We start from the raw sequence: 27,914 nt of genomic DNA on the forward strand, positions 1-27,914 counted from the left end.
ACAAATTTTTCAACATTTATTTTTCTAAAATACAGTTATTAAATTGAGAAAAAAATTGCGAAAAATTATTTGTACTTGTTAATAATCTCTGAATTTTAAAAAATTCATCTACGGGATCATTAGTCCTCTTTTCATGGCGCTCAGGTTGTGGGTTTTGGTGTCGGCGACATCAAAGTCTTCAGTATAACGCGCGAAACATCAGAGAAACAAGCAGGTTATGCTCATGCCCTCACAAAGTTTACATTTTCCACGGATTGAAACAAAAAAAATAGTTTAAGAATTCAAAGAACAGTTTCTGACGATGAAGTGCACGATTCCGGAGATCTCCTGGCACAATCGTGACCCAGTGTTGAGTATCGACATCCAGACTGCTCAGAAGAAGCCCCAGAGCCCAGAGGAGGAGCCCTTCTGGCGTTTGGCGACCGGTGGTGCTGACACCCACGTTCTCATCTGGCACCTGAGGGTGAACGAGCTCGGGGCTGCCTCGGTGTCTTGTGTGACTGATCTCGATCGCCATCAGAAGGCTGTCAACGTCGTCAGGTTCTCACCCTCAGGGGAGGTTTTGGCGACTGGGGACGACGAGTCTGCGATCATTCTGTGGAGGCAGAAGGAGGATTCTGCAACGGTAGCAACTAAAATATTTTTATTTTATTTCATTTCATTATTTTTATTATTTTTTGATTTTATTCTCAGGTTTTAATTTTTGCTCCCACGAAGAGTATATTTCCTGTGCCTCTTTCAATTCTTTAATAGAAAAATAACAATTAATTTTTTGGTAGAATAAAAATAATTTTACAATCTGAGATCTGTTAAGAGATGATTCTCCAATGGATTTCCTAACAAAATTGATTATCGTTTGATGAATTGTCGTTTTACAGTTGCAAAAGAGCTGTAGGAGAATTAAAAACCAAACATTTATAAAATGCAACAATTAATGGATTTAAATTGAATAGTCTGGCTTCCAATTTTAACCAATTTCAACTTCTAAAATTAAGAGATAATTCCCATTCATTTTCAACAGTCTTTTTACTCATTTTCGAGTATGGACATAAAAAAATGCTTCAAGAATTTGAATTTAATAGAATATTCTCTTTCCCCCAAAATTGAACGTTTTAACTGATTTTTCCTCTCAGACCGCGGAGCTTCCTTCTTCAGACGACGGGAATTTCCAGAATAAGGAGCAGTGGGCAGTCTGGAAGGTCCTCAGAGGTCACCTTGAGGACATATACGACATCTCCTGGTCCCCGGACTCGAGTTTCATGGTGTCAGGATCAGTCGACAACAGTGCAATTGTCTGGGACGTGCAGAAGGGCCGGAGCATAAGTATCCTCCAAGATTACAAGGGCTTCGTCCAGGGGGTGTCCTGGGACCCCTTGAATCAGTTCATCAGCACTCTGAGCACCGACAGACACTGCAGACTGATCGACATCAAAGCTATGAAGACCGTCCAGAGGGTCCACAAAGCAGTGATTCCCACCCCTCCTGGGCATCCCCTGGAGGGTCAGACTGTTCGACTCTTCCACGACGACACCTTCAAGTCCTTCTTCAGGAGGCTGACCTTCACCGTCGATGGCTCTCTCATCGTCGCCCCTTCCGGCATCATCGAGCCCCAGGACTCCAGCCAGAGGGCCTCCAACGCCACTGTTGTGTTCTCCAGGCACAGCTTGAAGGAACCCATCCTCATTCTTCCCTCCATGGACGAGAGCACAATCGCTGTCAGGTGCTGTCCAGTTTATTTTCAACTCAGGGAGGAGGGACCTGCCGCTCTCTTTGCACTCCCTTACAGGATGATCTTCGCTGTGGCCACGCAAAAGTCGGTTCTTATTTATGATACTCAGCAGATTGCACCCGTTGCTGTTGTCTCCAATATTCATTACACGAGGCTTACTGATGTTGCTTGGTGAGAGTTTCATTTTAAATCATTTTTGTTTTTTTAGTTGTGTCGAGCTGCCTCTGTCGTGTTCAACTCTTTCAACTTTTGTAACTTTTTTATTGAAATAATTATCGTGATTGGATGAAGAGATCAAAGATTTTAGAGAAGGAAAGAGACGATTAAAATTATTTAAAGAATAAATTCAGTAGCGAAGCGGTAAACCGAGTTAAGTCGATTTTGTCTATTGACCAGTTTTTGACGAATATCTCGGAATCTAAAAGAGATAGAAAAATTTTTGTTAAGATATTTTTTGTAGAGCCACTTGAGGTTTATAAAAAAGTTCCTGCGAAAAATTTTGCTATCTCTTTTAGATTCCGAGATATTCATCAAAATTTGGCCAAAAGTCAAAATCGACAACCCGGTTTACCGCTTCGCTACTGAATTCAATAAAGGAAAGAATGAATGTGAATAAAATTACTAAAAATGTTAAAATGTTCTTCAGGTCTTCGGATGGACGATTACTAGTGGTATCATCGACAGACGGTTACTGCTCGATAATCCACTTCCAGGAGGGCGAACTTGGAAAAATCTATACAGGAGACAAAACAATTCCAATGAGGCCTCCAGTCCCCCTTCAAAAATCCACAGATATAAAACTAACTTCAAAAGGCCCTTCCAAGGGAGAACCCGAGAAGATCCTCGCAGAGTTCGACACTGACGCCATGGACATTGATATCACAGAGAAAATATCCAGCTCACAGAAGCCTGAAGAGACTGTAATTAAGGATAATGAGGCCCCTCCTGTGAGTGAGGAGACTGAGGACATAAAATTGGTTTTTGAACCTAATACGTGTGACGTTCCTCCAGCTGAGGAATCTGGAAAGGTCACTCCACCCAAAGCTGAAGCTGGGGAAAGTGCCACTAAGAACACTCCCCCTAAAGCTGATGTCATCTCTGTACTGTCATCGCGGACCCCCAGACGAGTTAAATTGATCACATTATCGAGTCCTAAACGCCCTAAAGAAGATCTGTAAATATTTTTACTCGTTTTTTCATTAAAGTGTAGGTAATACCGCTGAATATTTGAGAGAAAATATTGTTGACTTGAAAAAACTCATGATTTTAGGGAATTCTTCTGGAATTTCAGAAATAATATATTTTCTTCAACTTTATATTCTCCTATATTATTATTAAATGTCGCAGACTTGATTATTACTGAAGGAAAAATCTATTTTTCATAGTGAACTTTTTTAAATCCTAGAAATACTGTGAAATTTTATGAATTCAATGAATTTTTCTCATGAAAATATGAGGACCCATCATGCAACGCCATCACGATAATATTTTATCCATCGTCACTTAATCCACGCAATATTTAGAGGTGATAAAAAACATCGAGAGCATTTTTCATAAATTTATTTTAATGTATAAAACACGGGGATACAAGTGATGTATGTGGAGTAGAAAAAAATATCAGCACCTAGTTCTCCTTCGAAAAGAACTTCTTCTTGTCCACTGGGTTTGGAATAATCTGGAATAACGATTTTTTGTATTTTTTACGAGACAAGATGTTGACAGATGTTGAGAGAGAATAAAGTTAAGTTTTTTGTACTCACTGTGTCTTGACCGGGCTTCCATCCAGCGGGGCAGACCTCTCCGTGCTCGTCGGTGTACTGGAAGGCTTGGACAAGTCTCAGGGTCTCGTCCACCGAGCGACCCACTGGGAGGTCGTTCATCGTTATCTGGCGGAGGTTTCCCTTGCCATCGATTATGAATAGAGCTCTAGAGAAATATCGATCCCATTCATAATTACTCTTTCATTAGTTAATTAATTTAATGATAAATTGATTCAACATTTTCTTAAATATTCTTAATTATCTCGGTAATGAGTGATTTTAGACGAAAATGTGAAAAGACATTTTTTGTGGGAAATTCAATTTGCTATAAAAAAGTTCTTTTGGCATTTTGCTCTAAAAGGACTTGTTAGAGAGATAATTGCATAGTTGTAAGAATGGCTTTTCAAGTAGAGTCAATTTTTTTATGAATCGTTCTGTTCGCTGTAGATAACTCTACAGTTTTTTAGGACACATAAATTAAGAGGTTATCTAGGGGACGAATCTCATCTAAAATAAACATTTCGACATTTTTCTCCAAAACAACTCGTTGTAAAAACATAAAAATCGAATTGTTGCAATTTTATATTATTGCATTGCTGGAATATTTTTGCAGTTAGTACCTGGAGGATGATATTACCTCAAAGTATGACCTAGATCCTCCAGATAAACCCCATAGTCCTTCGAGATTTTGTGCGTCAAATCAGAAAGCAGGGGAATCTTAATTTTATCGAGTCCTCCCTCTTTCCTTGGCGTGTTCATCCAGGCTAAATGGGTGAATTGAGAGTCCACAGAGGCTGCAATCACCTCTGTATTCAGTTTCGTAAACTCGTCAATTCTATCCGAGAACGCTTGAATCTCCGTTGGGCACACGAATGTGCTAGAGGAAAGAATAAAATGAAAAACATCAAGAAACTGAATTCATCAACGAAATATCGAAATGAACTCTTAATGATTGTCTCAAAATCTGGGAGAGATAAAGACGAAACGAAATGTTATTTCTCTTTAATCCGACAACATTGACAATTTTTAATCAACTCACAAGTCCAAAGGGTAGAAAAAAAACACAAGATATTTTCCCTTGTAATCACTGAGTTTGATCTCCTTGAATTCCCCATTTATGACTGCTGTACCTTCCCAATATGGAGCTGGCTTGCCAACTGTAAATAAATTATCTCCATGGAAAATATATAACAAATTTACAGCTGAAATTTTCGTTAAGCTTTTTGGAAATTTTTATTAAGTGACAGTTCCGCTGAAATTTCACGGAATTTTGGCATTAAAAATTCACAGATTCGTGTGACAGTTTCAGTTTATTTATCATGGAAATTAGTGAAAATCACAACAATTCAGGTAAATACATCCTTGAATTTATAATTAATAAAAAAAATCAAAAAGTTAAAAAAACCTCATTTTTCTGCTGCTCAAAAACTTCATGATCCCCCCTAAACATAAATTAATTAATTAAAGTTCATGAGAAATCAAAATATAAATATTTCTATAAATTGAAAAAATTCTTCATTTATTCCTGACTTTGGAACATTGAAAAAAAAATGTCCACTTTACCCTCCCCCCATAATTAGTACCCCTTGAAATTCCTCCGAAACCTCCAATTAAAAAATGTAAAATACTCACTGACTGCCTTGGTGGTATGCAACTGATGTCCAGCATGTTTATTACCGGCTGGATACACCGATCCCCCGGCATACGAGTAGCAGGCCTCATTCTCGACGAAATGACTGGCAGAAGACCCAGTTTTATCGTTAATCAGCAGGCAAATAAGCCCCAGAAACAGTGACTTTATGTGACACATCGTTCAATATTCAATGCCCCAGTTATCTACGAACGAAATAAGCGGACGTGTCTCCTGTTTTTCGATTATTTACTCACGCACATCACCCACACGACTAGCGTTTCCCTGATTGTGTGCGTGCCTCGTGTCGGCTGAGAGAGACAACAGTCGCAGTTGAACGATCGTTCTTTGAGAATCAAGTCTAACCGAAGCTCCAAATTTTTCGAAAATCCATTTTTTGATAAATCCAAGCCACGAAATATTAATTAACCTGTGCAGTTTCCTTTGGCCACTGGATATTCATTTTTTAAAGTGTTTGTTTTTTTTTTTCAAGTGGAAAGTTCGTCTGTTTATTCTTGTGCTCCGGAGCAGTGTGTTTTGACAGAAGGATTGTAGAACGGTATTTGTGATAATGAAACATTTTTTTACGGTTAATCCACCCCCCCCCCCTCGGGCATCAGTGACATCCACTGAACAGGTTCATCGCGAGTGTTGAAGAGATTGAGTGCTTTGGAGTCGTCGTAGACAGCTGGTCTCCATGACTGATTCAGTGAATTAATTGTTGTGAAAATGGCATCTCAGGGGGAACTGGAGGGTAAACAATCTCATGTGCTGTTGCCGGTGCTTCTGAGTGCATTTGCACTTCCTATTTCTATGCTGTTTTGGATTGTCAATGTGGTTTACTCGATTATCACACCCGAGGCTGATTATCATTTGAGTGAACGTGAGTAGATTTTTTTTCGAGTTTAGTTTTCAAGTGTTTGGGGAGATTGTTTAAAATTTAGGGCGTCGATCATCTGCATGGATTTGTAAAAATAACACTAATGTTGATCAAAATCCATGATAATATTTCCTGGATTTTTTTCCTCTGGGTTTTGAAGCTGTTTTTTCAAGCTTCAAAATTAAAAAGAAAGTATTTTATTTCATTTTGTACCTCTTGAGTTGTTGATCACAAATTTCCAAGCGTGAAGAATGAGATAATTTAATTAATTGTGTGGCTTATCACATCGAAAATCTGCCTACTATTTTTTTTATCAATTTATTATCGATGGCCAGGCAGCTATAAATGTGTGTTCAATTTTTCTTTTGTAATTTTGAACCTCACCGGAGTAGAATTTTTTTCAAGTAGACATTTAGAAATTTATTTCCTCGATCATCTCGAGCGACGACTCAGGGGATTTGTAAAAATAACAGCGACGTTAATTAAAATCGATATCTTTAGATTATCAATAATATCTCCTGATGTAATGACTCCTGATGAATTGATCCCAGGCTTGACTCTAGGTTTATGGAAATTTCTCTGGGTTTTGAAGCTGCTTTTTCAAGCTTCAAAATGAAAAAGAAAGTATTGGATTTCACTTTGCACTTTTTGAGTTGTTGAGGACAAATTTCCAAACATCAAGAAGTCGATTATTTAATTAATTATGTGGCTTATTACCTCGAAAACTGCCTGCTATTTTTTTTATTGATTATTATTAATAGCAAGACAGGTTCACCTGAGTGAACCGGAGTTGATTTTTTTTTAAGTAGAAATTTATTTTCTCGATCGACTCGAAGATGATAAATTAATGCGACGACTCAGTGAATTTCTAGAAATAACGACGTTGATTAAAATCATTCTGTTTAAATGAATATCTCCTGATCGAATGACCACTGGTGGATCAGGGCCAGGCTTAACTCCACATTTATAAAAAAATTTAAGTTCAAGCTTCAAAACGAAATTAAAAATATTATATTTCCCTCTGCGTTCGATTCGTCTCCCATTCCCCGTGGACATCTCCCGAGATACAAATTTTTGTCATGAAAAATTGATGACGACATCACACAAGCCCTTACAACCGGAGCGAAGACGAGTAAAATTATTGTTTCGAGTAAAAACAGTTAACCGTTAATTGGTGTCATCAGCGTGTGATTTTCCAGCGGAAGTAAGATCTAACAAAAAATATTTCTTATTTCACGAGGACGACTTGTCTGCAAGTGCCACTACCGAATTAATTTCCGTATTTTTAAACAGATTATCCGGTAATATCCCCTTGGCGATGGCTTCTCGCCGTTGTTTTTCCGCAAGACAAGTTCACCTGAGTGAACCGGAGTTGATTTTTTTTTAAGTAGAAATTTATTTCCTCGATCGACTCGAAGATGATAAATTAATGCGACGACTCAGTGAATTTCTAGAAATAACGACGTTGATTAAAATCATTCTGTTTAAATGAATATCTCCTGATCGAATGACCACTGGTGGATCAGGGCCAGGCTTAACTCCACATTTATAAAAAAATTTAAGTTCAAGCTTCAAAACGAAATTAAAAATATTATATTTCCCTCTGCGTTCGATTCGTCTCCCATTCCCCGTGGACATCTCCCGAGATACAAATTTTTGTCATGAAAAATTGATGACGACATCACACAAGCCCTTACAACCGGAGCGAACGCGAGTAAAATTATTGTTTCGAGTAAAAACAGTTAACCGTTAATTGGTGTCATCAGCGTGTGATTTTCCAGCGGAAGTAAGATCTAACAAAAAATATTTCTTATTTCACGAGGACGACTTGTCTGCAAGTGCCACTACCGAATTAATTTCCGTATTTTTAAACAGATTATCCGGTAATATCCCCTTGGCGATGGCTTCTCGCCGTTGTTTTTCCGCTTTCGTTCGCTCTTTGGGGGCTGAAGAGACGAAGCGTCGATCTGAGTGGAGCACTATTGGGTATTTATAAAATTTCATTGAACGTCTCTTCATGGGGACAAATGAGAGCGAAAAATCTTCTGTTCTTCATTTTTCAAAACTCCACCAGGACTTCTCATGGGTTTTATCCTGACTCTCACCAACTACGCCCACGTGGCGTGCCTCGTGAGTTTCTTCGTGTCATCGTCCCTGGCCACGAAATTCCGAGCTAAGAAGAAACAGAAAGTCGAGGGTGATTTCAAGGAAGGGGGCCAGCGAAATTGGATTCAGGTGCTGTGCAACGGGGGCATGGCCTCCCAGCTCGCCCTGTTGTACCTGCTTGACGTTGGGTGTGGCGAGAGGCCCATCGACTTCGACAAGGATTACAGGAGCTCCTGGCTGTCCACAGGAATCCTAGGTGAATAATTCTCAGTCGCTCATTCATTCACTTCATTTTATTTTTCCATTCCTCATTTTTTATTCATCAATTTATTTGAATAATTCCATCATCGAAAATGGCTTCAGGAGCTTTTGCCTGCTGCAATGGAGACACCTGGGCCTCGGAGCTGGGGACAGCTATTGGAAAATCTGATCCTTTCTTGATAACTTCGAGAAAGAGAGTTCCTAGAGGTAATTTAGAAGAAAATAACGAGTTTATTTGGAGATGAGTCATGGAGAGATTGGAAAAATGTTTTTATATCGATTTAGAGGCTTCTGATGCTCAAATGTTGCTCTGAATTAATTTATTGAACGATTGGAATGAATTAATTTCAGTTTAATTTATTTCATCCCTTCAAAAATTTCGATTTTTCGCATTCTTTTCAATGGAAAACCGAATGAAAACCCTTGAAATATTCAAACAAATTCAATGCAATTTAATTTACCTCTCGTCGAGAATTTCAATTTGTAAATATTCTTCAATATTTGTAGTTAAACATCAGTTTTCAATGTTTTCACCAATGTGTGCAATTTGCGAGGGAATTCAACCAATTTATATTTATTTCCAGGAACAAATGGAGCTGTGTCGTGGGCAGGTCTCCTCATGTCACTCCTGGGTGGTTTATTGGTAGGACTATTCCACTATTTAACTGTTCTGTACACAGTAGATGTTGCAGTGCTGGAGCATGCAGCCCCCCAGTGGCCCATAATAATACTGGGGGGGGCTGGGGGATTCTTTGGAAGTCTCTTCGACTCCCTCCTAGGTGCCACTCTCCAATACTCAGGTAACCCAGGCTAATTATTCAGTATTCCCCCAGTTATTTATGTCATACATTAGTTATTAGTGGGGTAGATATCGTTATTAGGCATCTCCAATTCGTGTTTCTCATCCATTTTTCCATTTAGGGATCAATGAAGAGGGAAAAATAGTGGAGCATCCTGGGAGAGGCGTCAAGCACATCTGTGGAAGACAAATTCTCGATAACCACAGTGTTAATCTTCTCTCCAGCATTGCAATTGCATTAACATTTCCAAGACTCGCTAATTGCCTGTGGCCGTAACTAAAGTACAGACTCGAATACTCGTAATGTGTTGTGCGTGAATATTTATCATGGACTTTTGTGCTTCAAGCTCTTGTTTGTTCAATCGTATTGAGATACCCATTTTTTTTTTCATGGTTTCTTTTATATTGCATCAATGAAAGATTGGTGATTGTTAATGAATAAATATATTTTTGTAAGACGTTGATATGAGAGAAGCCTTAATTTATTAGAGAACAAAAATGTTTAGCGAGAATTTCACTTGAAATTTGAAGGAAAAATATTTGAAATGTTGAATAAAAAATTTTGAGTACAATTTCTGGTACATTTCTTGAAAAATTTTATGGAAAAATCAATGAAAGCTGTAAATTTCAGTTGATTTGATTTTCCAATTGATTCAAAATTCAGGGAAATTAAATTTTCTATGAAATTTTTATTTTGTTCTCTAACATTGTGCCTTTGAATCCCAAAATTTTTAACATAAAATTAAAATTTGTAGACATTGTTCACAGACAAATATTAATTTTATTCAGTTCTACAATTTTCCATACACGTCGAATAAATTTTCTCCATAAATTCTTCAATTAGTCTAATAATCAACAATCAGGAAATTTTATACATCCTTAATCTAGTGATAAATTACTTTCCATCTCGTATGTTAATACGTATTTAAAATAATTTTTCTCTCTTGTAAGTACACATTGCATCTGAAAAATATAAACTAGGCATTTTAAATTATCGGACGATCAATTCACACTCACAATTCAATCGTTATATTAGATCACGTATAAAAATCATTCCAGAAAACTTATCTGTTGAAATGGATACAGCGCAGCTTCGTGCGCTGCGGGAATTCAACGGGAATCCAATTATTATACAATATCACCAGTGATACCAATGCATAAATTTACAATGAAATGCATAACAAACGAGACGATAAATTAAATAGTCTAAGCGCCTTTTTGGAATTGAGCAAACAATCACATTAAAGAAACATTGAATACGAGATGAAAAATATTATTCTGGCGCACCTCCATATTCAACTCAATCACGAAGAATCCAATTAGTCGCGAATGCCTGTTGTTAATTCGTTGTTACCGCTGGTAAATTAACGCAATTGTCGGAAGTAATTGAGAGTATGTGGGAAATGCTTTCGATGTAATCTCATTTTACAGAATTTACAGTGCAAAAGATAACGGGGTAGAAAATTAACTGTTGAGTTACACGTTTTTTCCATTGATTGACAGTTCAATGGTAGACTGGTGAAACGGGATCTGTTGTTGAGGAATATCTCAGGAGTTTTTACATTTTTTGGGCAAACTCATTAAAATTCAGAAATATTATTCAGAATTCGTTGGAATATTTGAAGACAGGTTCACTCTTTCTTCTATTCGACGAAATTTATATGGATTTTTGAGAATTCTTTTTAAATCCATAAATTTTAAAACCCTTCGTAATGGAAATTCATGAGATCCTAGAATTTTCCGAAATATTATTTCGAATTCATTACAAAATTTTGGATTTTTAGAAATTCTTCTAAAATTCTGAAATTTCTCCAAGAAAAACAATTCACATTCAAATTTCTGTCATGAAAATCGATCGATTGACTCCACTGGTGAAACGGGATCTGTTGTTGAGGAATATCTCAAGAATTTTTACATTTTTGGACAGACTTATTAAAATTCAGAAATATTGTTCAGAATTCGTTGGAATATTTAGAGACAGGTTCACCTTTTCTTCTGTTCGACAAAATTTCTGTGAATTTTTAAGAATTCTTCTAAAATTCTGAAATTTCTAAAAAAAATTACATTCAAATTTCTGCCATGAAAATTGATCCATTGATTCCACATTCTTGTGAATGTTTCATTTATTCTAAAAATTTTTAGGAATTTTTTTGAAATTCTGAAATTTCTTTCGGAAAAAAAAATCACAATTTTCAGCACATTCTTCGAGTTAGAAATATTTCCCCTGTTTCACCCTTCCACCTCAAACCCTCGTGGTCCACGAAGACGAGCCCCATCAACACTGAGTCTGATACTATTTGATGATGAGTAGAGGTTCACCGTTGTCGCCGCGCGTCCCCTCGTTATTAGCGATCATGTCACGTTTCTCGTTCTCCTGTTCCTTTTCGGGTGTAGGAATATCGTTTTGATAGTCACACCTTCTCCTCTCCCGCCATCGGACCTGCGGTCGAGCGTACAAACTGAAACAGTCAACATCCCACAATGGACTTGACTCGGACTCCGCCATTGGCACGATACGGACCTCGTAAAATATAAATTAGTGCATTTGGGGAGCATACTGAAGTTATCCAAGCATTTTCTTGATAATCCCGATGAACACATTTGAATGTAAATCGAAGTGCCGCATGATTGGGTCAGATGAATTAGTTACCATTGTGCGTAGTCCATATCGCACCATTGACCGATCAACGTAGATATCGATTTCAAATATATTGAGTGCCAGGGGAGCAAGCGAAATTTTTATTATTCATGATTTCCGAAATTCATACAATTTCATGGTGTGCAACGTGAAATTCTCACTGCTGTTATTGTCAATTCATACGTGGAAGGGAATATTGTGATTCTGGGGTGAGGAATGACGCAGTTACTCGACACTAAGCATAATGCGAAAGCTTTGGATTTCCTACCGAGACTGTGGTAGCTGTGCATGAGTTGGCGCGTTTTCTCATGAATGCCGAACCCTCCCATTTGCGTTTAAACTGCGCGATCACCTGGAACAGATCCAATCCAATTATCATAAATCGTAATTGATTGAAGTCAGCGTGACGGGGAGGGGGGNACTTGACTCGGACTCCGCCATTGGCACGATACGGACCTCGTAAAATATAAATTAGTGCATTTGGGGAGCATACTGAAGTTATCCAAGCATTTTCTTGATAATCCCGATGAACACATTTGAATGTAAATCGAAGTGCCGCATGATTGGGTCAGATGAATTAGTTACCATTGTGCGTAGTCCATATCGCACCATTGACCGATCAACGTAGATATCGATTTCAAATATATTGAGTGCCAGGGGAGCAAGCGAAATTTTTATTATTCATGATTTCCGAAATTCATACAATTTCATGGTGTGCAACGTGAAATTCTCACTGCTGTTATTGTCAATTCATACGTGGAAGGGAATATTGTGATTCTGGGGTGAGGAATGACGCAGTTACTCGACACTAAGCATAATGCGAAAGCTTTGGATTTCCTACCGAGACTGTGGTAGCTGTGCATGAGTTGGCGCGTTTTCTCATGAATGCCGAACCCTCCCATTTGCGTTTAAACTGCGCGATCACCTGGAACAGATCCAATCCAATTATCATAAATCGTAATTGATTGAAGTCAGCGCGACGGGGAGGGGGGCAGATAAATTGAAATTCTTGGAAAGTATGGGTGAGGAGGTATCAGGGAGATAGAACCTGCGATAAAATCAGGATGGGGCTGATGAGTTTACGATATTAATTTAAATCTGAAACCTGACTTTAAGTCGGGGCTTGAATTCAGGTTTGCTCGGAAATTATTGCCTGCGTACACATTCAGAACTGCGCCTGAACGTGTGTTCAGACGTAAATTTAAATATGAACCTGAATTTAAGCCCAACCTGATTTTAGGCCATGACTTAAAAAAATTATGTAATGGCCTAAAATCAGGTTGTGATTAAATTGAGGTTCGCGACTCTCGGCAAATTCGAATTTCTCTCCTCTCATAATAAAAAATCCATAAATGTCATCATATCATTTAAAACACCCCTTCATTGCGTATTTCAATCTAGATATATTTAATTACCTCGCCATTACAGAAGCAGAATAGAACGGCAACACAGAGGCCCTGAAAATAAACAAATAAATATTGATTCATTCACCGTATGAGCATTCCAAAATAACACTTCACAGCTGAGTGACTCTTCAGTGAATCTCCCGATTTAATATTTTCAACAGTATAAGAGGATTATTTTATACGTGGCACAAAATAATCCCCCGATTTTCGTCGCAATTGAGTACGATCAAATCGCGTAAAAATATTATTCCTGTCTATCCAACAGTGACAGTTACTCCGCGAAGTTTGACATCGTAAGTAGCGGGGAAAGTCGCAGCCCCCCCGCCCCCGTCCTGAAGTGTAACTTCACCCCGAGGCCCTCGTTCAGCTCATTTGTAACGCTTGAACAATTTGGAAAAGCATATTTCCCCAAGAGTGCCGTGAGACAGAAATTATATTTGAGAATTGCAACTACGGCAGTTGAAAACTTGCTCGTTCCACTTGGATCTTGACGATGGTTTCTTTCTCTTTTGACTGATAATTCAATTAATTTTTCTTCGCACGACGAGTGTGTCAACTGACCTGAAATGAGGCAGTTATGGCTGATATTATCTCGTACGACTGTTCCCATGGATGATCTTTCGGGGGCCGGAGGGGTGTTAGTAAGTAGTGGAGCCCCAGGAGTGGTACTAGTAAGAGGGTAGCTCTGAAAAAAGAATTCATATTTTTTGGAGCAATTTTATCGGTTTTCACCCTCATTTATGCCTCAACCTGAATTTAGATCGTTACCTGAATTCAGGGAGTGATCTAAATTAATTTCATTCATTGCCTAAAATACGCGCCTGATCCTGAATTTAATCCACGGCCTGCATTCAGGTAACGTACTAAATTCAGGTTTGATCCCAATTTTAAAAATTCCCATAATGCTATGCGTCGTCTAAAGTACATGACTGGACCTTATTTTAAGCCATGGCCTGAACTTATGCAAGAATTTTATAGGTTTTGATCTTCACCGATGGCTGAACCTGAATTTAGGCCGTCGCCTGAATTCAGGTAATTACATAAACGCCTATTTAAGGCAAATTTTAAGCATTGGTATGAACCTGAATTTACGCCATGACCTGAATTTATGCCTGAACTTAAATTCCTGCCGCGGCCTAAATTCCTCACTTCAACTTCCGTATTTTCTTTAATTTTCAGGTAACCCCCCAATTTCTGCTTAAAGCTGAAAGTTTAAAAATGCTTACGACATTGCAAACTAAAATACGAAGTCTTCTTCCATCTAAAGCTAAACTTCCGAGAGGATTAAACTTTCAAATCAGATTGGTCTCAGTTTCTTCATAATTTAATTCATATTTGCCAGCGTTATCTCTGTACACAAAGCTTTGTTTTGTCCTCCAACAGAATCAGCCAAAAGTTTTTTTTTCCCTTCACTTTTATCATCCCCATTGTCCTCGCTGTCTCGAGACCTCGAACTTTTCAAAATTACGTTAATACTGAAAAACTTTTGCGGTGAGTTTACCGGAAAGCCTGAAGCATCGAGCGAGACGGTCGACTTCCAATAGCCGGGCCAGCTCGGAGTTTAGTCAGAAGAACCCGCACAATGTTGAAAAGGAAGAGAAGATTGAGCAGGGTTGACACGCAAACAGGATAAACCAGGACTTTGATGTAGTTGCCCTCGTCTATCCAGCACCTGTTGACAGAGGAAATCAGGCTGAATTCAGGGTAAACAGATGCCTAATGAGAGAGAAAAGTCACAGTTGACGCTGATTTTACGTTGCAAAATACTGCTCCGAGGGAAAAAAAAGAATGAACCAACGCATTTTTTCGTCTGCACATAAATTACTGTATCTACTGCACTCACGCCGAGCAAATTGCTTTACCCATCGTTGATAGACAAGTTCACCGATCAATGATTCGTCGAGATACAAGCCAATACACTTGCTGCAGGGATCGAAATTGTGGTTTGGTTCATTGAATCAGCAATTATCGGCTCATGAAACTCTAACCACTAGACAAAACATCAAACTTTGCGCTATTATTTTTGGAAGAGATGTTCTCGGAGAAGTCTGAAGGGAAAAAAGTTGTGGAAGGGGAAGTTTTATCGGAGGAACTCAAGGTTTTTGTCAAGTCAAGGAACTTGATTTTTTTTTCTCATGTACATGTGAACCTTGAGAAGTTCTATTCCCCTTTATCATCTGCTTCCAGTTCACCACGGAATTATCAAAATCAATAATCTCAAAGTTAAAAATATTTATCGGTGACGTTTCTACGTGACTGCTCGATGTTTGTCTGGCTTCCCCCAAGTTTCCTCAACAAGTTGATGTCGACGAAGTGAATGCAATTTCAATTCAGCCCGGTGCGATTACTTCGACTCAAGATTTTGCCACAACAAAAAAAAATCCTTCGCATTTCAATGGCCGAGTGATACACAAGTACAAGATTGACACGACACGATAACTCAGCGTCTCCATTGAAACTGCCTGGCAGTTTCTGCCTTTCACATGGAATTTCAAACTGCTATGCAACTTATGTGCAAGCACATACTTCCAACTATGTGCAGCAATACATAACTCCTGGTTTATGTACATTTTCACCCTGACTGAGGGTGGGCTCGACTCCTCAGGGATTGGCTTATTGGCATGCTTTTATCCCTCTAGCCATTCAAACTATGAAACACTGTGTTTGCAAGTCACGCATAGCACGTGATCCACGCGATGTTAGGTTTTAAGTCTTCGCTTTGGATGTTTTAATCGCTCGGAAATATTTTACTGCCTCGGGGTGAGTGTTGAAGCCACTTTGTGATTAAGAATATCTGAGTGGACGAGTCCCTGGGAAAAATTAATTATCAGTAAAGTCCAACAATATTTTTTCTCGAATTAAATAATAACTCATTCTTCATTCATTTACGAATTCGTTTGACTTAAAACTTCAATTGAAGATTTTATATTAATTGGCGCAATGTAATTCACTGAAATTTCCCAATTGCGAACTCGTTAGATCAAATTTAATTATCCACCTCCAACTCCCCGTTATCTCCAAACAACACCTGCACTCTTGAAGACACACGAAAAATTGCATGTGAGAATTCGGGTGAAGCTTCTCCCCAATTTATTCAACTTCCACTCAATCTACTTTCAGTAATGAAATCCCCCGAAGACTCGCGCATTTTCTTTTACCTTTGCTGCCTCGAGGAGCAAGAAATCTTGTCGTGAAGGGAATTGAATTGAATTCATTGTTCACTGTACCTCGTGCACTCCACTATCTATTTCACGGGGAAGACCAGGGGTTTTGATTAACCTTGTGATTGGGGGAGGAATTAAGTAACGGGGTGATGCACAAGGATAATCGATGAATTCTTCCAGATTAATTCGTTTGCTTAGGAAACTTGTGGAGATGAAAGAGGAATTTGCGTTTCTTAATGGTGAAAGGGTGATTTATTTACACCTGAATTCAGGTTTAGGCATTAATTTCTCGTGGAAATGAATTTTTGTATGATAGTAAATTTAGGTTTGGACCTGAATTTAAGCGGTAGGCCTGAGTTTAATCCACAAACCTGAATTTAACCTGATGACAAATATAATCCTCAATCCTAAATTTAACCTGTAAGTCTGTTTTAAGTCCCGAGCCTGAATTTAAGCCCCAAAGCTGATTTTTTAAATTTAAATTCTTCCCTCAAAATGGATAAATTCCCAAAGTTGAATGCGAAAATTGTGCTGAAATAATTTTTCATTAAAACTCACTGTGAATTGTCCTTCGGGTCATCACTAGTTGCCCTCAAAGTCGCATATACCACAACGACAATAGCTGGCGCTGGCCATCCCGTACACATCAGCCACTTGACCAAATTATGCTCGCTCGTAAATGCACTCACGAGCAGTGTATGAAGATAAAAACCCTCGCACAACATCCAGGCGTAATTTGTAAGGAGAAAATAGTGGAGTATCACGTGCAGCAAACGACAGAGTATCTACCACCACAGATTAATCGTCCGGCATTTAGTTTTTCCTCAACTCTTCATTTTTAATTCTTATTTTCATTTGATAGATAACACTCACTCCATTCTCCATGAGTAGTTCAGCATTTGCGGCTATCAATCCGTACCATATCAGCCAGAGGGTGTTGTTCACAGCGAATGAGGCGAATAAATTCATGTGAAGAGTTATTCTCGCACACCTCAGGGATCTGTGGCAAAAAAAAATTGCGCAATATTTCGTTGGGTAATTGGAAATTGAGTCTCGGTGGAGATTTATTCCATGAATTTTTTGAAATTATTCTGGCTGGATATTCAATGGTGACCTTTACCTGAAATACGTAAGGATCCCTAGGGAGAGAACCAGTGCTATCAGCGATATGGTGTAGCCCGTTTTGTAGATGATATTGATCCTCTGCTGCCACTGGAAGATGATAATAGGAGTGTACAATATAAATCTCCTCAATTTGCTACGTCGTTAATACACCATCATTCGATGAAAATGCAAATTCGAGGCTCGAGCACGCTGGCTAGGGCGAGATTAGATGACACCCCTATGTGTGTTGCGGCATTATTTAATAATTCATGAGACATGAGAGCAAGATGCGTCAATGTGTAATTCCCGGGCGTAGCAGCAGTCTCCGCGAATTTGAATGCATTATCGCATCAATCCATCCGTGGAAAGCTGAGTTTCTAACACGATGATCGTGTGATATTTGGAATTATGGGAGGATGTGCAGTGGAGTCAGGGGCTTCATATTGTAAGGGGAGTTATGCACGGTCTGGGGAGGATGAAACACCTGTCGTGGATTTTGCGTTGTGGATTTTGCGTTGAGGATTGAATTTTATCTGGGGGTTTATCGTTATTTTCCGATGTTGGAAGCGATCAAGAGAGCGGAAAATTTCAGTTTGATTCGGGATTTTTTTCTTCGTTCAAAGAAATATTTTTCAAATGAAAAGAGGAGATTCTGGACTGTAGAACATTTTTTTTGCAGAAGTCCTCAAGAAAATATTGAAATTTAGTTTCACATTTACGGCATTTAATTTATGAATTTAATCCCGGGCCTGAATTTATGCCTCAACCTGAATTTAAGCCGAGATATTCATTTATGCCTGAATCTGAATTCAAATGCGAAAATTAATTAATTCCGCAGTCTTAATTCAGGTCGAGAGCAATTCAAGTTTTAACCTGAATTCAAGTCCTGACTTAAATCTATGCCTGAACCTGAATTCAAATGCTGAGTTAAAATTATAGCAAACGATTGATGTTTGTAAACGGATGTATTTCCCCCTAGATTTGTTGGACTCGGAATTTATGTGAAAAAATTTGCAACTTATTTCCCAAGAGTAGTAGAACTGAACGATTTTCTCCTTCAATATTCTAAATCCGAAGATGTATCGTGACAGTGGGGAGGTAACCAGTCTATATGTAACCCTATACATCAAGTACAGAAGGTGTTACAACCCACAGGGAAGAGTAATGGCCCCCAATGGTAGACCATTGTCCGCCTCGCGTACAATGTATTGTAATGAAAATCGGATGTACGGGATACGCCAGGGCTGATGGATATTTTTGTGAAGTTGGAAAGCAGATTTCCGCATCTCGTTAATCCGCTTGAATTCTCATTGAGTGTTTATTTTACCTTATCAATTGTACTAATCGTAATTGTGGGAGTATCCACCTGGGGATCTTTTTACTTTAAGCGTTTAATTTCCGCATACGCTATCGTGATTATCCGCGGGATCCTTTACTATTGAATATTGCGTGATGGGGGTTTATTACTTGAGATGTTGAAGGCTTGTACGTGTTATGAGTGCCTACGTGAATGAACTACGATGATCATATCGTCTCTATCTTCATTTGCTCGTTTCGGATGATATTGGCGTCAGCTGAAAATACACTTCGTGGTCGGAATATTTCCAGCCATGTGCTACATATCTCAGAAATGGGGGAGGGGTTTATGGGTTCTTCAATCAGCTCTCTTTATGATCTTTCATCGACAGTTTATTTTTGCGAATGTGGGGAATTAGAACATAAATTATCGTAGCGTGTCGTGCGAGTTTATTTTCTCAATTATGAAGTGTTTTATTTAAATATTCAATTATCAATTGTTATATTTAAATATTCAAATATTTTAATTTCGTGGGAATATTTGATGGAGTGGAACAGATTTATTTGGGGGGAATTGAGCAATTCGATGGAAAGAAATTTAATATCTTTCATAAAAATTTAATTTTTGTCGTGAGCTTCAGAAATATCTCTAGAAAAATTCCAACTGTTGGCAGGAAATCAGAAGTCTTTATTGAATGAAGATATTCATTACTCAGCAACATTCACAGCAAAAACGAATGTCTGAATTTCACACAACTTTTGTAGACATTTTTCAGACATTAAAACGTCTGAATAAAATGGAAATTTGTCTGAATTTCAAACATGAATTAAGGTGTTTGGGCACCTGTTCGTCTAAAATTCAGACACATTTTCATTTTATTCAGACGTTACTTAGTTCGGTTTTTTTTTCTCTCAGTGCATTTAACGTTGAAGTCGAGTCAAGTTAGCTCAGCAGATATTAATTTATTGTACATCAACTCACGATCTGGAACTTCAAAGTTTTAATCGTAAAGTGTTATCGGCGAAAAAAATTCTCTCAGTTGTTCTGATATTGAGGTCAGGTCATATTAAACTGATGTCAGCCTTTAATTTACATCAAATGACCTGAGGTACCGAAGGTCGATATCACTGTGCCCACCTCCACCCCACAAACCTGTGTAGCTCACCGTCTGACTGGCAGCCAGGGATACCGTTTTGTGTCTCGATAAGCATTATTCACCATGTAATTCAAATATCTGCATAATAATACCCGAGAGAAATATGACGACTAGCGTTCCTGTTACAGGGTTGTAGTGTTATTGGTTGTCAGTTTCAGGTGTCATGCAAGTATCAACGGTGAAATTTTTATTTTCAACAATTTTTACTTCTCAGCAAAACGGGAGAGCCACTTGAAACTGACCGAAAGAAAAATTGATCTATTTTTTATTCCGTCACTCAGTTATTCTCGTAATAAATTCATGTAAAATTTCAAGTAAAAAACTTGAAGGGGAAAAAAAGTGAAATGTGCATGAAATTTCTAGATATTTTGTTATTGGAACAGGATTTTTTTTCAAGATTCAATACAATTCTCGTGTTCACATCCATTTGACGATAATTGAGAGAAAAAATTCGTTGTTATGCAGCTGTTTACGAAAAGATTTTCATTTTTAATTTATTAAATTTTTAATTGAGGAGGATTTCTGAAGATAAATGAAAATATTTGGAATATTTTCGTTCGAGTTGTCTTTGGCGGTGTTTTTTGGTGATTTCCACGTTCATTGGAATTAATTTCCATCATGGAATTGGAGAAATGAATAGATCATACTAATTCATTATCAATTCGCGACATTTCGCTCAACATTCAGGATAAAATTTTTCCTCGAAACTTACATTGAAGTCGTCTATGTCGACGCAGGTTGTGTAGTTGCTCCATATTTGATTGGAGTCGGGATGTCGAAACCAGGTGCCATTGGGCTCGCATATTTTGTGGGCATACACTGCAAAAGAATAAAGAAATCAATATATTATAACTTGAACGTTCCATGCGCCTCGACAGCTTAATTTTGAGAATCGAATGTCGAGGAATTGCGAGGGTTCGCTGTGTGGCCTTCGTAATGAGTAATTGGAGTCCATTTTGAGGGCAACTGTAACCCAAATGACCGGTAATAAATCCCGTAATCGACTGTGATTAGAGTTACGGTCATGAAATTATGATTATGAGGATCGTGTGGGAGCTGATAGGGTAATGACTGGTACTTGCCGTTTTGGAATGCTCAATAATAATTTGGGGGATTGGTGGGCACCGTGGGGTGCCTGGAGTTGTTATTACTAGCGGCAATACACAACTCCATCCACTGATGATTAGCCGGGGCAATACTAAATTATTTCAATGACTAAATGTACGAGGGAATATCGAGCCAAAATGTTCACATTAACACGAAAATTGAAATTAAATTTCCAAATATTTTCATTTCATTTTAACGGGTGAAAATTTATAATTTATATTTTTTTATTTTTCATCCACTCTTCACATCTCGTTTTTTATCAGAACTAATAATTGTTTCGACATTTTTACTAAAATCACTTGAATTCAATTAAAAATTCCAGATATTTTAATTTTATTTCGATAGATGAAAATGAATAATTTCTGATTTTTCATTTTTCTTTAGTCTTCAAAATAAAAACGAAAGATTTTTATTCACTTCAGAACATTTTTCATCCACTCCTCACATCTCGTTTTTTTATAATAAAAATAATGGAATGAAGCAATTGAATAGGTTCTCAACAGTTCAGTCCATTTATCTCATTTTCATCTTCACTTCCATCTTCAGGGACCATAAATCGCGGAAACACTGAAAATGTCAATTAATTAATTATCCCAATCGAGGATAAAGACAAAAGAATGAGCGGAATCAATGAAGGGAACTGTATCTATCGAAGAGATTGATGACGCGATGAATCATCCCGGCCGGAGGGTCACGTCCAAAATGACTGATTCCTCCACTTCCAGTTCCAGAAATTTGGAAATTGAGGATTCCTATGCACCTCTCCCGTCTTTTTCCTCAAATAATTCTCTAAATTTAGAGAATTTCAGTCACAAAATTCATCAATTAAACTGCAAACTGCAAACAATTCCGCATATTTCGTCAAAATTATCGCAAAATACGGCGCCGACGAAAGCTCTGATGTTCAACATCAATTGTTTGAGGAAATTCCAGCGAAAAAAAAACGCATAGTATTTAGAACATCACTAATAGACTTTAATCCTAAACATCGTACTTGTTTATCACCCGTAAACTCCAGCGAGAGCGTTTACAACCGAGCGTTGTGAATTTATTCGGAGAATTATTACTCACTTTAATTAAATTACACAATGTAAATTAGCCTGTGTAAAGTTTAATGGCCGGGATACCTTTGAACTTGGAGCTTTAAACCTTTTCCGTGGGAATAATTCCGAGGTATCAAGTGGTTAAAAATGAATTCGTTTGACGAAGTCGAGTGGCGTCGGGTGAAATGGCTTTCGTCGACGATTTCCCTTTATTCGGAGAGGAGTATATGTCGACTTTGAGCGGCTTAGGGGTGCCCCGAGGGGGGAAAACGACCCTGAATGTCCAACGAACTGATTATCATCAAGTATTCAGTCGAGTGTTTCGTCAGATGTTCGGAACTGAGGGGTAATAAACATTTCAGAGGCAATTTGTTCTGCTCAACACAGGTGAAAATTTATTGAAGGTTGATCGATCGACGGAGGTGTCTTGATGGATGAGGACATTTTAGGGATGAATAAGTAATTGAATTTGTGGGTTGGTTGGGAGTAATCGTCGAATTATATTGAATTTTGAGTGAATGGGAAATTTATCGGGCTTTGAAGTTCAAAATTAATTAATCAAGTAATTTCAAAATAATTAGTGATCATTAAATGCTCGTAAAATTTGCACCCAAAACCTCAAGTGTATTTTCATACTCTGCACTGTTAACAAAAAATTTTAGAATTCTAGAATTTAGACTAATTAGTTGCGGATTTTGCTACAAAAAAATCAGTTAATTTTTAATTAATTTTGTTGAATTAGTTAATTTTTAACTAATGCAACAATTGAAATTTTGAAATCCATATGCTAATAAAAACGTCATCAAATATGAATTTTGAATGTAAAAAATTGTTTCGCATAAAAAGTGACTCAAAATTCCCGAAATTGAAAATTCAGATGCAGTAACGCCTGAAAATTCATAGAAATTCCACCAGTCTGGCGCAAGGTCACTTCCATCAAGTCACATTGTTCCAGTGGTTGAAAAAAAACCACCCCGCATGCCCCTGTTGCCGCAAAAAAAGGCATTCCTGTGGAGACGAAGGTTTTGGCTTACACCATTGTCTGATACATCCCAAGGGGATTGTTCTGTCCCCGGCGCATGATTCCACTTTTCCACTATCCGTTGTGCCATACTGCCGACAGACACAATTGTCAGCGTAAAAAACGAGTGACGAGATGAAACCCTCGGCGAGTGGAGGATGAGAATGCGAGGCGACGGTGCGCACGGCAAAGAACAAGATCAGATAGCACGAAAACTGTACCTCGTGGAATACGCGGGAGTCTTTTCTGCTGCTGTTTGTTCGTTTCAATGGTTCTTACATAAAGTTTCGGGGTTTACAGACTCCCCTGTTGGTGATTGTTGCGGCGGGAGGGGTATCACGGTCTAGTCGAAGGAGTTTCCTCGATAATGCCGCTGCTAAATAGGAAGAAGGGGATGTCTTGGTACGAAGATGAATAAAAGTTTTATGGTATTTAGAGTGATGTTAATTTCAGATAAAAAGGAGAGGCTTTAAGACGGCTGGGGTAATGAGGAGATAGGGGGTGTTTCCGGACATTTTTATGCCTTTTTCATGATTTTTCTGAGATTTCTTATGTTTAAGGTCAACATTTGTAGATTAACATCAAATCTTTCTCTTTGAAATGATTTTTTAATTTAACTTTCAAGGAAGCAATTTAATTTCCATTGAAGAAATTGAAAACATTTTAATGGACATTCTTAAATTATGAGTATCTCCTGATTAGATAATGCGATTGGGATTAGTCAGGTCTCATTTTTTAATTTAATTTTGATAGCAGTCCAGTCAAGGGTGAAAGTCGATTTTCGCCAAAATTGAATTTTTTTGCCAAGTGAAAGTTGATTCTGTATTTTCTAACAATTCTGATGCCAATGAAACCCCCGAAGGCGCGACAAAAGTCGAAATAAAATTTTTTTTTTCACCCTGAGCCAAAGAGTCAGATTTTCTGTTTTTCCAGAGGGAAAGTCGACTTCCGCCAAAATCGAATTTTTTAGTCGGGCGAGTGTTGATTCCAACTATTTAAGCGACGGGCTATTCAGAACTCTCAAAAGTTCGTGGGAAAAGTGAAAACTAAAAAAAATTGTTTTTCACCCGGAGCCAAAGGGTTAGATCTTGCGTTTTTCCCGGAGGAAGATCGACTTTCGCCAAAATCGAATTTTTTAGCCGGGTGAACGTTGATTCCAACTATTTAAGCGACGGGCTATTCAGAACTATCAAAAGTATGTGGAAAAAGTGAAAAATGAAAAAAAAATTTTTTCACCGGAGGCCAAAGTGTCGGATCTTGGATTTTTCCGGGGGGAAAGTCGGTCCAAGGGTCACAAGGGTCAAAGTGTCAGATCTTGGATTTTTCGCCAAAATCGAATTTTTTAGCCGGGTGAACGTTGATTCCAACTATTTAAGCGCCGGGCTAGTCAGAACTGTCAAAAGTATGTGGAAAAAGTGAAAACTGAGAAACCGTTTTTTTTGGCCCCAGCCAAAGGGTCAGATTTTCGGGTTTTCCGGGGCAAGTGGATTTTCGCCAAAATCGAATTTTTTAGCCGGGTGAACGTTGATTCCAACTATTTAAGCGCCGGGCTAGTCAGAACTGTCAAAAGTATGTGGAAAAAGTGAAAACTGAGAAACCGTTTTTTTTGGCCCCAGCCAAAGGGTCAGATTTTCGGGTTTTCCGGGGCAAGTGGATTTTCGCCAAAATCGAATTTTTTAGCCGGGTGAACGTTGATTCCAACTATTTACGCGACGGGCTATTCAGAACTATCAAAAGTATGTGGAAAAAGTGAAAACTGAGAAACCGTTTTTTTTGGCCCCAGCCAAAGGGTCAGATTTTCGGGTTTTCCGGGGCAAGTGGATTTTCGCCAAAATCGAATTTTTTAGCCGGGTGAACGTTGATTCCAACTATTTAAGCGACGGGCTAATCAGAACTATCAAAAGTATGTGGAAAAAGTGAAAACTAAAAAAGTTTTTTTTTTCAAATTTTCAAAGGGTCAGATTTTCCGGTTTTCCCGGGGGAAAGTCGACTTTCGCCAAAATCAAATTTTTTAGCCAGGTGAACGTTGATTCTAACTATTTAAGCGACGGGCTATCCAGAACTCTCAAAACTGTCGTGACGTATTGGAAATAATAAAATTATTTATTCTGTTTTATTTTTCAGATTTTATTGTATGAAATAAATAATATTTTTTATTCGGACAGAGGAATTTTTTTTTAATACTAAAAAAATTATCCGTTTAATTTGAAGAAAAACGCAACTAAAATCGAGGTTGGGTTTCAATAAACTCTTCATCATGAGGAAAACAGATGAACTCATGTTTTTATTTCAATGAAAATGTTCTATTCGGGTGGAAAAAAACAAGTTCATTTAATTTAAATTAACAATTCCGCTGAGTGCAGAGTGATGTTATTCAGAGGAGAAAAAAGGGCGAAATAAAAAAATTTGTTTTTAATACTTCCCGTCATGCTGTTTTCAATTGCCATTTCCATGCGACCGCAAAAACCGTTGGAAAATCAACACTCCGGGGTGTGTTTCCCCCGCATGTCTTTTGGATGTGATAAAACTGAGGGATCAGTCCGGAGAGTTTGGATATTCAGCCGCGGGTCGAGAAAAATTTTTGTTTGCAGGGTAAACACATTAGGTGCACAGGTATTCATACGACCCGGCTCCCACAGGAGTCCACCCAGGGCTAAAAAACCGACGATCAGAATATTATTTTCGACCACCTCGGGCTCCTTTTACTGTTCTCTCCATTTTCCAAAACCGGCGTCACGCGTACTTTGAAAATTGTCAATATTGTCGTACGTCATTCGTGGGAGTATTTTATCCCTCGTGAGATGAATAAACTCGGGAGGACTATCCCATCGGATTTATATGGAAATTAAACTTCCACTCTTCAAAAAAATGAGGGGAAAAGTTCCGCAGTTTAATTTTATTTTCATTATATTTAATTTTTTTCATTGAAATTAATTGGGTGGATGTTTCAGGGTGAAAAATCCGCGGTTTTGATGGACTTTATCTAAATTCATCTCCCCTCGAGCCCAAGACACTCCTCGAAACATCACAAGTGCCCTCAAGGCTCTATTGTCTGTCAAAAATCGAGGAATTTTTTCTTTCTAAAGAAGTTTTTATAAACACATTACGTGCACAGATATTTCTTCGGATTTATAAGAAAATTAAACTTCCACTCGTTTAAAAAAATGAGGGAAACGGTTCCGCAGCCTAATTTTATTTTCCCAATATTTACTTTCCTCGTATTTAATTTTTTTCATTGTAATTAATTAGGTCGACGTTTCAGAGTGAAAAATCCGCGGTTTTGACGGGTTTTATCTTAATTCATCTCCCCTCGTGCCCAAGACACTCCTCAAAACATCACAAGTGCTCTCAACCCCCCATTGCCTGAAAAAAAATGGAGAATTTTTTTTAGGAAAAAACCTCGCCTCAATTGATCACGAAGAATAATTCCAAGAACCTTATAAATTCGAACATTCAGATAGGATTATCCGACAGAAGGATGAACTTTTGAAACGTATCAAATTACTTCTGAACGTTGAAAGAGGGGATTCGTTGCGCCGCGAGCCAGTCTGATTGATTTCAAAACTTTGAAATTGAAGATTTCCAGCGATACAGATTAGACTGAAAGCTAAAAGCCGAGAGTCTACATAAACTTTGATGAGTTTTTCTTATTTTCTCGTCTTCATTAATGGGAATTGCAGAGAGACCACTTACACCGCACATCCTGAATCCTTTTTTTTCGGGTTGCGAGAGCCCAGGTCTTAATAGCACGGGCTGTTTCCACTTATCTGGGCGGAATTCTGTTTTTTTCTCCGCTTGAAACGAAAAACTATCTTATCAAACCTGGATTACAGCGAACGTTTGGGAATTCACGCGTGATAAATTTTCATAGGAAGCCTAGGGAATTCCCCAGCGTTTACTCTATTTTTCTTCTTTTTTCACAGAACAAAATCAAAAGAAAAATTTTGAGCCGAGGAATTTTTACAGGAAATATCTCAATAAAATTAATTGTTTGGAAAAAGCGAGTTCTATTGATTTTTTCTGTAGAATATTTTCCATCGAACGTTCCTATTAAAAAAAAACACATAAGCAGCGGAATTTTTCAATAGAATCGGCCAAAAACAAATAGAAAGTTTAATAAAATTTACCCGAAAGACATAAATGTCTCACGAGAACAATTACTACTACGAAAATTATCATGTTATGATGGAAATTTTCGTTTCGTCCACAAGTTAATTGATTCAAACCGAAAAAAATATTCCTGCAGGGATACATAATTATTCGGGAGAACAAATTCTTCTCTCTATCTCTATATCTTGTAGTTTTCCCGTCAATTTTTTTCGCTCTTATTTATTTTTTATGGAGGCATGCGTAAACTGCTGCTGTTTTTCTGATCGCTGTAAACTTACTCGGTTGTAAAAATCACTTGACCGAAAATTGTGAGCCTCCATCGAGACCCTTCGACCCTATTTTCTCCCCAGATACTCCCTCATTCTCCCTCCCCCCCGTATAATTAAATATCCACTCACGAGAGTTTGTATTCGCATTATGCAAATGCCGAATTATGACTTTTAGATTCTGAAAAGTGCTGATGTGTTATTCTCCTTTGACCCAACTTACCGGGAGTTTCGCTCGCCAAGGGCTGGGCTTCTCTCACATTTCATTCTCTCTGTACGCAGAACAAAAAGACAGCTCAGTGAAAGATAAAAAAATGTGGTGGAGAGAGAAACGAAGAGAGAAAGGGAAGAGCAAAAAAACACAATCGATTCAGCAGACTGAATGCGTATACGTGTGCCACACCTTTTTCCTTCTCTCTTCCTCGCTCACTTCACCC

The 27,914-nt window shown here is 38.1% G+C and overlaps 4 protein-coding genes across 7 annotated transcripts in view; 2 read left to right on the forward strand and 2 right to left on the reverse strand.

Moving 5' to 3' along the window:
• Nucleotides 1-155: 155 nt before the first annotated feature.
• Nucleotides 156-3,484, forward strand: LOC107038614 (chromatin assembly factor 1 subunit B). The gene is made up of 3 exons (XM_015257823.1): nt 156-625; nt 1,134-1,900; nt 2,376-3,484. Exons 1-3 carry the CDS (start codon nt 302-304, stop codon nt 2,905-2,907), a joined length of 1,623 nt encoding a protein of 540 aa, XP_015113309.1. The 5' UTR covers nt 156-301; the 3' UTR covers nt 2,908-3,484.
• On the reverse strand, nt 3,275-5,684 carry LOC107038616 (peroxiredoxin-2). The gene is made up of 5 exons (XM_015257825.2): nt 5,122-5,684; nt 4,529-4,646; nt 4,127-4,366; nt 3,490-3,655; nt 3,275-3,404 (listed from the first exon to the last, which is right to left on the reverse strand). Exons 1-5 carry the CDS (start codon nt 5,297-5,299, stop codon nt 3,354-3,356), a joined length of 753 nt encoding a protein of 250 aa, XP_015113311.1. The 5' UTR covers nt 5,300-5,684; the 3' UTR covers nt 3,275-3,353.
• Nucleotides 5,171-9,627, forward strand: LOC107038615 (transmembrane protein 19). The gene is made up of 6 exons (XM_015257824.2): nt 5,171-6,002; nt 7,875-7,985; nt 8,074-8,361; nt 8,469-8,573; nt 8,951-9,166; nt 9,288-9,627. Exons 1-6 carry the CDS (start codon nt 5,849-5,851, stop codon nt 9,440-9,442), a joined length of 1,029 nt encoding a protein of 342 aa, XP_015113310.1. The 5' UTR covers nt 5,171-5,848; the 3' UTR covers nt 9,443-9,627.
• Nucleotides 9,628-12,235: 2,608 nt separating this feature from the next.
• The window catches only part of LOC107038582 (calcitonin gene-related peptide type 1 receptor), a 61,072-nt gene continuing 45,393 nt past the window's right edge, over nt 12,236-27,914 (reverse strand). For 3 of the 4 annotated variants that reach the window (XM_015257762.1, XM_015257764.1, XM_015257763.1), the window contains exons 5-11: nt 17,494-17,585; nt 17,247-17,373; nt 16,932-17,158; nt 14,711-14,881; nt 13,771-13,894; nt 13,219-13,260; nt 12,236-12,728 (exon numbers count right to left, since the gene is read on the reverse strand). In XM_015257762.1, coding sequence (XP_015113248.1) covers nt 12,612-12,728; nt 13,219-13,260; nt 13,771-13,894; nt 14,711-14,881; nt 16,932-17,158; nt 17,247-17,373; nt 17,494-17,585 — 900 coding nt within the window. In that variant the 3' untranslated portion in view covers nt 12,236-12,611. Of the gene's footprint in view, nt 12,729-13,218; nt 13,261-13,770; nt 13,895-14,710; nt 14,882-16,931; nt 17,159-17,246; nt 17,374-17,493; nt 17,586-20,642; nt 20,750-27,914 lie in introns of all 4 variants that reach the window. The other variant, XM_029126139.1, reaches the window with a different exon arrangement.

Source organism: Diachasma alloeum, unplaced genomic scaffold, assembly GCF_001412515.2.
Source record: "Diachasma alloeum isolate Michigan unplaced genomic scaffold, Dall2.0 Dall_scaffold_00285, whole genome shotgun sequence".
In the NCBI taxonomy this organism is placed as follows: domain Eukaryota; kingdom Metazoa; phylum Arthropoda; class Insecta; order Hymenoptera; family Braconidae; genus Diachasma; species Diachasma alloeum.